The sequence below is a fragment of the Cydia amplana genome, chromosome 18 (assembly GCF_948474715.1).
Source record: "Cydia amplana chromosome 18, ilCydAmpl1.1, whole genome shotgun sequence".
NCBI lineage: Eukaryota > Metazoa > Arthropoda > Insecta > Lepidoptera > Tortricidae > Cydia > Cydia amplana.
The window spans coordinates 7,200,414-7,210,153 of NC_086086.1; the positions used below are offsets into that span (position 1 = coordinate 7,200,414).

The window sequence follows — 9,740 nt, forward strand, 5'->3', positions numbered from 1 at the left end:
AACATATTCTCCTCAAAAACAACACTGGGGACCATAGTTATTAAGAAACAAAAATTTAAGGCCAATCTAATACCAATGTATCGCAATCAAACACATGAAACGAGCACACGACTAATGTGTTTTCATCAGTTTTATATTTTCTTACGACGGTATATGTACGGTATATGTATGTAGATACGGATTTTTATTAATTTTTGTGTTTCTTAGATAGTTTTTAATAACTTAGTTCCCTACTAAGTTATTAAAACCTATTGCTGTTATTTTTTTAGATTTATGAATTTCAGTTATAATTTAAATACAATGATATAATTATTTAAAAATCACGCTCTCGGGGAGCGTAATTATTAATAAAATGATTATTTATTTATTTAGTTATTTATTACACAAGAAGTTACAACTTTTTTGTTATGGACAAAGCTTCACATTACTCCATAAACTAGTTGGCTATTGGTAAAAAGTACGCACTATATTTCTAGGTATCAATTTGATAACTTATGTTTCTGAATATGCCTCTCTGGTGTGTGAAATAGAAATAGCACTCAAGTGCTCCCCTAACAGGTAATCATATTGCTTTTAGTAAAATTGCTTTATAAATATTCAGTAAGAAGGCGAAAACTTAATGACGCCCTATCGCCCTTAATTGCGAATTACGTGCATTTAATGCTGTGTCCGAGTTTTAATTTAACGGACAGTCCTCCATTTATTTAATGCACTTTTAATTATATTTTTATTGGGGAACAGTTGTTTCTTAGGCAGTTAAACGCTGTTTTATTGAGAGTATAGCAATTGAATGAATTACTTAAGGACGTAAGTACCTACGTAATTAAAACAGTAGGTATCAATGTTAATCAATGTTAGCACCCTCCCACCGCAAAAATAAATGCGCAAATAAATATAACAAACCTCCACCAAAAGTACAAAATAGTCTATAAAAGGGAGTTTAGATAGTTCTATCTTCATTCTACCAAATCTAGTAGGTATGTTGTTATTAAACCTACCGCGGAATAGCGAAGTAATTACCTAATATTTTAGACTTTTACAATGAGAAAAGTTTTCTATGCTCTTCAATTTGTTTTATCTAGTTGTAGGGGTTAAGTACTTGCTGTGCGATGCGTGCGTGTTATCTCAATGGGAGTGCCATTTTTAATCACTTTAATGTAATCTGTCTGCTTTTTTGCAAGGACTAAAACCAACGTAGGTGACAAAACAGGCGCCAAATTAAAATGTCCAATACGAGAAAAAGGAACAATTTAGTTGTCTCTAAAAGCGTCCTACAGGCACTGTTACGAAACAAAGTGCAAATGGATTGATTGCGCCAATTTCCAGTCACAAAGGGAGCGAAATTGCATTAAAAGCCGAGTCTCCGGCCATTTCGCAAAGCACTTACTCCATTACACGTCACAATGTCGTTACCTAGTGCGGTGTGGGACAAAGGGCGCTTTGACAACGTGATATTGATATCTACAAACACTGATATGTACATTTACCTTACTTTGATATTGTTCGGCGATAGTCGTGTCCTTATTAAATATTAAGTATATACGCACCTGATAGGCACCATTAGACCTTCATACCTGAGTACAGTACCTTTTCTGAAACGAATTCGATATGAAATACTAGTAGGTATCTACGCCTAGATTACCTAGTTATAGAATGATAATAAGAATTAAACTATTATAAAAAACTCCTCATGATGGTAAGTAGAATTTTCGGACATGCACTTTAAGGTTTTTAAGGCTGGAAAAAATTATCACATCCTTTAAATCCTAATACATGCCATATTTACGTATCTACCCCTACGTTGATTGTAGAGGGGCGTGGCGCACACCGCCCATTGTTGTAAATTTCCTGACCATACGCGAGCCTCTATCTAGGCTGCATCTTAAAGGTCAACCGGAGACCAAGGCCTTAGGGCTCATTAGACGGGGCGAGAACTCGCATGCGAGTTTGATTACATTGCATCGTTTGATCGGTCGGCTGAATTGATGTAATAACCTCAATGGTCCGCATATAAACTAAAATCATATACCTACGAGTTTGCGCGCCGTCTAAATGAGCCCTTATGCTTAATGGTGTCCGTCTAGAATGATTCGAATCCAATACACACACACATGATCCGTTCTCTGGTATTTCTGGATACCTACGTCTAGTCTAGTCCTTTTCTCATCAGATAATGTTAAACTTCTTCAAAAGCTTTTTGTTTCCCTCAATTTACTTTAGCTCCCGACTAAAGTAATGTTTATGTCACGTTTCGTAACGAAACTTATGGCGATAGAAATTGGGAGTTGACTACTCCAGCCTTAATCAGCCATCAAAGTTAAGTACCTCCAACACCAACATGTTGGTTTACGGTTTAACCTGCAAATTTAAAAACGGCCCTGGCAACCCTCTGCGCGCCAGGCAACAAACGCGCGTTGCGACACGCTTGCGACTAATTAATGCGATTATTGCGCCCGAGTGCCGCGGCGCTAATTTGCGAATTATCGTTGCGACAAAGCGGGCTCTTATTCGCGCTACTGTCACAGTACTAATATTGTAGTCAGTACTTTTACTTTACTGTCACCGAAACTGTGTAACTTTTAAATTCAGCCACTAAAAACTTGGCGCGTCAAGTCTTACAAAATAAATATTGGTTTAGTTTGGATAATAAAGATTTTGCAAAATAAAAAGTTGAATTTGAATTGAACTTATTCTTTCTAAAGGACATGCTACATTTTTTCACATAATATTTATTAACGTTCATTTGAATTTCATTTGTACTTTATGTTTTACAGTTAGTAATTTCCTCGCGTTGGTAATACATATATAGTTGGTGTGGCCTCATACCTTGAAACCCCTGCAACGCTTCGCTCGTGGTCCGATATTGGAATCTTTCGCTTGCTCGGATGTCAATATTAGCATGAGGGATCAAACAACAACCTTGTAAAACAAATAACTATTGTTTTTATGTAATTGAGCTTTAATAACAAAAACTTTGATGTAATTGAGCTAAAAACAATATAGGTATACTCGTACCTACTTTAAAGTCTTAACATAATATCGAAAGTCAAGATACTGCTTAGTTCCACTCTACCACTGCCGTGTTTTGTCTATCTATTGCACTTTGTTCGCAATTAAGCTTTGCCAGTCCTGAATTTATTCCTAAACGCTGTGGAGGTGGAGGGTGTTTCCGTGTGATGTTAAATCTCGCAAAACCCAACTGCCTCTTTTTAGGACAACAGTAATTTTGAAACATTTATTTCGGGGTTTAAAAATTAATAGAGTCGGTCTTCAGAAATTCCTTTTAGACTCTGTGCGGAAAGAAAAGAGTCGTGGAATGTATGGGGCCCAATACATTCCATGACTCTTCTCTTTCCGCACAGACTCTATGTATCTTTTGTGAGACTAACAGAGACTGTTTCAAACTTTTTTTACGGGAAAAGTTCGTTTAACTACAATTGCCATGTGACATGTAAGTGTCATGTCATGTTATTGACAAATACTGTTGAATATACACACAAATAGAGAATTTATAAAGTAAGATTTGCAGATGAACAGAAATATTAATTGGCCTTCGAGCAATAGTAAGTTTTTGTAACTGTACCTACTTATAAGTTCAACAATACTTTTCTTGTATAATTCAACGTCTTATCGTTTCTATTAGATAGGTACCTACACTTACCTTTTTACTAAGGTAATGTAAGTAAGACATGATATGAATCAGGAGCCTTATGATTTTACAGATATTCACCATGCAACAAGACGAGACCCCAGATTTCTAACTAGTCAGATATGGATGAACCATTTGGAAAACGACTTACAAGCGCAAGGAGTCGAAATCGTCGAGATTCATTCCGCAGATTCTTATCAATCTTCGAATGAAGACAATAACAGTCCTAAACAGCACCAGTGGAGTTATGCTAGCAGGCTAAATAGGGAAGAAAGCGAGGCCCCACAAGCAAGACCGAGAAACATAAACGGTTTGGCGGAAAATAACGGATTCCACAACGAACTCGACGGCTCTCTTTATTTCAACAACTGTAGAACCCCAGATACTGCCGACATTGAGGCATTTAACCAAACATGCTTCAATATACTCGATAAGCTTTCAGCGCTAAAAGTGGACAGTTCACTCGAAGATTTCGATTCCAACGAGGCACAAGATGACGAAACGGAAAACCGATGGGACAGTGTAGATAACGATGAATACGTTTTCAGCTCCGACTTAGACCCGGAAAAGCGCACTATATGGATTTATTCATTAAAAAATAGGCGGATGCTTTCAGAGGACAGCTACGACCTCGTTGACATCCGAAGCCGCGAGACTATCTGTTCCGATAATTCCTCTGAAAACGATAAAGAACTGAACACGAGCAAGTCCACTAGAGTGTCAAGCCCTATCCCAGCTACGCATATTCCGAGACTGGACCTCTCGCTCGGTGCCACTTTACCCAACGTTACAGAAGTGACCGAACCCAAATCTTCGGAATCTTTAAACCGATACGTGCCTATAAGACAGAAGCCAACCAACAACTGGTGTGTGGACTCAGAAAAGGCAAATAAGAATAATGTTACTACTATAGTTAACTGGATGGCGCTTTCGCCGAGAGAAAAATGTCCCTCGCGACACATCAACGCCCAGATACAACTTCAAATGGTTGTTGAAGTTCCTCAAGACGAAGACAGAGTACAAGATCCTGATACTAATTTTCCAGATCCCGCGATTTTCGAAGCGAAATCAAATCGCGAAGACAAGTTAGACAAATCAGACGAAACAATCATCAAGACACCTTTACAGAACGACTCCCAAAGATCTTCGGCAAGTTCAAAAAGGGGGCAATGCGTAGATAATGCTACCTATTTAATTTCACCGTTTGTGCGACGTGTTGATCTTAACCCATTAACGGAAAATGAAATTACTCTTAAAAATAAAACTTGGAGTGCATTAGATGACGGCCAAGTTAAGAAGCGTTTTACAGTCAGCCAATCTTTGCAGTCTCCCATAACGAAGCCAACAGAAAATCTCGAGAGCCACGATTTGATCGTCAAGTACGGACAAAAATGTCACCTAGATCGAAGAGTAAAAAGCGCGTGCGATTCGTATATGATAAACAATTTGTACCTACCCAATCCTCAGGAATGGAACACTTATTTATCTGTACCTGCAACCAGACGGTCCGTACAAGAGCCAGAGGTTGAGACCAACAAAACGTTACTTCAAAAATGCATCAGCTGCTTCGGATGTTGTAAATAAAGGTTGATAAAATGTTGTAAAATATACTCGTAATATGATTTAGGGTTTTTTGTTTATTAGGACACTGTCGAAATATAACAGAATATATAGGGAAACTATTTTTGGAAACATCTCTTTTCAGTTGCTTTTACGTAACCTTTTGGACGCCAATGACCGATATATCCGCACCGTAGGTTTAACGCCAAAGACCGATTAATCGGTCACAGACCACAGAGCAACATCGACCTACGTGCACATACATAAAGTTCAACTTCAGTTTTGACACTTCAATGATGTGGCGTCTGAGTGATAGCTTTTGTGTTTGACACGGCGTGGAAAAGATTAAGTAATAAAAGATATACGGGACAGCACATAATAAGCACAACACATTTTTCATACAATTCGGCGCAAAACTGAATGAGACTGATTTATTTTACTGATAGAACTAAATAGACCTAAATAAGACAATTGACAAAATTCTTCTTATTCCTAGGCAATTGTCCCGGCTCATTGCTACGGCTCATGGGGCCCTGGGGTCCGCTTGGGCATTAATCCCAAGAATTGGTAGGCACCACTTTTACGAAAGCAACTGACATCTGACCTTCGAACCCTTCATTCTTTAAAATTGACAATCAACTCGCATCGCGTACCTAACCCTTTTCCAGACAGTACGATTTGACCACATACGCGCCAATATAATAGGGATGTTTCCTGTACTTAAAATAAATTATTTGAAACCGTGCACGAAATAAAGCACCAGATAATTATTAGAAAAACATAGACAGCAGCTATTTTTAAACACAATTTGTATTTAATAAATCGGATTGAAATATAAAAAGTAGGCGAGTTTACCGTGACGTCACTACATTCGTTTTCATATAAATTCCATATTAGCAAATCGTTTTGACAGTTCTAAAAAAGAAGCTGATTTGTCTAGTAGGAATGTAGCCTATTTCACCTTTATCATTCCAATGTAAGGTTCAAATTAGAGTGTACTTTCGGGAAATGTCATTTGTCTTCAAATTAACAAAAGCTGTATTAATTGGAATATATTTAGATTTTTGGGAAAATCTTGTAGATTGGTGCGCCTGAAAAAGGCTTATGTTATGAGCCTTTGTCGTTCAAAGGGTTAACCTGTACAATTAAAATTAAACAACAAAATCGTTTCACTGGCGAATTTATTAAATTCAATCACTATCAACTTCCAGTAATTGAAGTACTTACATTAAAATAAACCTTAAACTTTATTATCATAAGGTACCCGGCAAATTATTCACCAAAGGGAATTGCGCGAACGCGGCAACACATGATTTCATAAATAAACTACTTTCCAAGCTCAGAATTTGAATTCTGTATCAAAAATATGAAAAACAATGAATATTAAATACAAAAGAACTATAAACATTTTTTCATCTGTTTCATCATATTTCATAAATACCTACAATTACTTCACCTAAGATCGGTTTTCCTAGAATAGCGGTGCCGTCATATAGCGGCCGTCTCCATACTAAATAATACGGCTAAATATGGATGTCGTAGTATTTGTATGGAGACGGCCGCTATATGACGGCACCGCTATCGGAGGAAACCAAAGCTTTACTGAAATAAGGGCAAACAGTAAGGGTAAGTATACATATTTATGTATGACTGTACAGAATTCAAATTGGTTGACTGTACCTGCGTATAGCTAATGTCACAGGAATGTAAAACCCATCTGTAAAACTCACTGAATCCACGGCCATGGCCCCTAACTAAATAAGCTTAATACCGCTGGTATTCATACAAAAACTTAGTATACTATCAGAGACAAGTTAATTATATAAACTACTAATCTTCATACAAAACTGCGTTCTTTCGACAATTACATTAAGTAGTTCTATTACAGGCCAGATCACAGTGCCATAAGAAAGTCTAAGACATCGTTAAGCTTTGGTTTCCTCCGAGAGCGGTGCCGTCATATAGCGGCCGTCTCCATACAAATACTACGACATCCATATTTAGCCGTATTATTTAGTATGGAGACGGCCGCTATATGACGACACCGCTATCCTAGGAAACCCGATTTTTAAAGACCGTTTACAGCCAAAACGTTTATTTCGGAGGAATGCAGATTAGCAGTTTTTATAATTTACCCATCTCTGATATTGCAAAATGCACTCATGGCATCACATTACATATAGAGAAATCACAATTAAATTTGAATCCGATGGATCTTAATTTGTGTATAATACATAAGCTCCAAATTCATAATTATTATAAGGTCGACTTTCAAACAACTGCATAGACTATTTTTATTTGAGTATTTGTCTCTATATAACTACAACTTAACATATTATATAGATCTTGATCATAAATGCTTGTATAGCACTGACAGGAGTTTTTCTTATTGCTTAAAGGTTGTTTAATGTATCCAATATTGAATTAAAGTTATTTATTCATTTACGATTGAACACTTGTCTTCTATATATATGCTTTTATATTTTGCAGATTCTATACAATTTTATAGATTATGACTGGGAAATAGGTTACTGGTAAATGTACAAAACAAACGGCTCAATATCAAATCACCACATCCATAAAATTATTTATATTATATCGTTAATAAGCGCGCGCAGCCACAACCCAATATCCCTTCCTTAAGGTTTACGATGACGCGTCACGCAAGATAGGCGTGGTGTAAACCGCCAAACGTCGAAAATGTACTAGAATTCTTAAACTGTCATAGTCAGGGACCGGCCCGGTATCCCTTATATTTGCAGTTTATTGATAATTTTAACCCTTTAGGCCCACTTGCACCATCCCACTAACCCGGGGTTACGCGGTTAAACCGTTAACCAAGTGTCAAATTGTACTGGTAACCATGGTAACTCCAGGTTTAACCGGTTAAACCCGGGTTAGTGTAATGGTGCAAGTGGGCCTTACCAGGCTAAGGGATATATATTTCCCAAATACGGCACTTCAAACATGTGTTCTATTTCCGACGAGTAAGACTGACATTCGATTGACATTTTTGAAATTTCAGCCTAGTAAAGGGTTATTGCCATCCTAAAATTCTCACTCAATTAAATTTTACTAAATATTTCGTAAATCGTTATCTAGACTCGTCACATATTCACGTCTCCTACATTTGGAGCTCGAATGAGTATAAACAAACAATGGGGTACAGCGAGCTGCAAAAGTGCATACTCACTATATGAATGATTTCAATTCACAAAGTGGTTGCATCAGTGGTGGCGCGTCAAACATATCCATAGGCAATTTTAATAACAAAACTTCCGTGAGACAAAGACATAGTAAACGTACGTAGTAGTAGTAGTTTTTCGACTTAAAATACGTGAGTGACCCGTTTTTAATATATTTACTATATCCATAGGCAAGCCGGGGCTAATTTGGCTTACATATTTCCTTTAGAACTCTGCTCAAACGTCCAAAAACAGGCAAGCCGGTGTGAATCGGCTTTTATCCTACTAACTTAGTTATTAAGTCAAAATTGTTACTAACATTATATGGATCTTTGATCTGTAATAAATGTTTTTTTTTTATGGACTCGCCTTTTTTTATTATGCAATTTTGTAGCTCGCTAGACGTGTACAAGTGGGACGACTTAACATTTCGTAATTAAGGCATTACTAGTTCGTCGGCGCAGAATGATTTTTTCCATGATGGGAAAGATTTTTGTTTTTGAAACGGAACTCGTTTTTGTTGAAACTATGCAACTTTCAACCAGGGATGTTGCGAATATCCGCATCCGCATCCGCAACCGCGGAACTTCCGCATTATTTTCAACATCCGCATCTGCATCCGCATCCGCATAAAATCGATGCGGATTTAATGCGGATGCGGATGTGGAACAGGTCGGTACAGGAACGTCTTAGCATCGGCGTAAGTGCTAGACTGCTAGGTCGTTTAGTCATTAGCCAAAAAAAACCTATTAGAAATTAGCAGTCAAGCGTGAGTGGGACTTAATGTACGGAACCCTTGGAACGCGAGTCCGACTCGCACTTGGCCGGTTTATTGAAATAAAAATGACTAAAATGTAATATTTGATGTTTTTTATCTGCCTATCTTGATCACATCCGCGGATGTGAGCCTTTAAAAATCCGCATCCGCGGATGTCAAAAAATCGGCATCCGCAACATCCCTGCTTTCAACTCACGGCACGTGCCGGTCGGGCGCTCGTGTGTGTGCTTGAGTCAGGAGAGCTGGTCGCGGCGGATGTAGAACAGGATGTAGGGCTTGCAGGCCTGCACGGCGGCCGCGGCGGCCGCGCGGACCGTCTGGTCGTTGAAGTGGAACCACTGCCCGGAGTTGTGCGTCCGACTCGCACTTGGCCGGTTTTTTGTTGGAACTATGCAACTCTCAACTCACGGCACGTGCCGGTCGGGCGCTCGTGTGTGTGCTTGAGTCAGGAGAGCTGGTCGCGGCGGATGTAGAACAGGATGTAGGGCTTGCAGGCCTGCACGGCGGCCGCGGCGGCCGCGCGGACCGTCTGGTCGTTGAAGTGGAACCACTGCCCGGAGTTGTGCGT

At 38.6% G+C, this 9,740-nt stretch overlaps 1 protein-coding gene across 1 annotated transcript; it reads left to right on the top strand.

Annotated features, from left to right (window-relative positions):
- Positions 1-3,492: 3,492 nt before the first annotated feature.
- On the top strand, positions 3,493-5,233 carry LOC134656587 (uncharacterized). Its single transcript, XM_063512144.1, has 2 exons — positions 3,493-3,563; positions 3,723-5,233. Exons 1-2 carry the CDS (start codon positions 3,530-3,532, stop codon positions 5,231-5,233), a joined length of 1,545 nt encoding a protein of 514 aa, XP_063368214.1. The 5' UTR covers positions 3,493-3,529.
- Positions 5,234-9,740: the final 4,507 nt, after the last annotated feature.

Bases quoted from the DNA above. Each gene is read 5' to 3' on its own strand.
- LOC134656587 (XM_063512144.1), top strand. From the start codon at position 3,530: ATGAACAGAAATATTAATTGGCCTTCGAGCAATA. The intron at 3,564-3,722 runs GTAAGTTTTTGT...ATGATTTTACAG, and splicing joins TAATTGGCCTTCGAGCAATA to ATATTCACCATGCAACAAGA.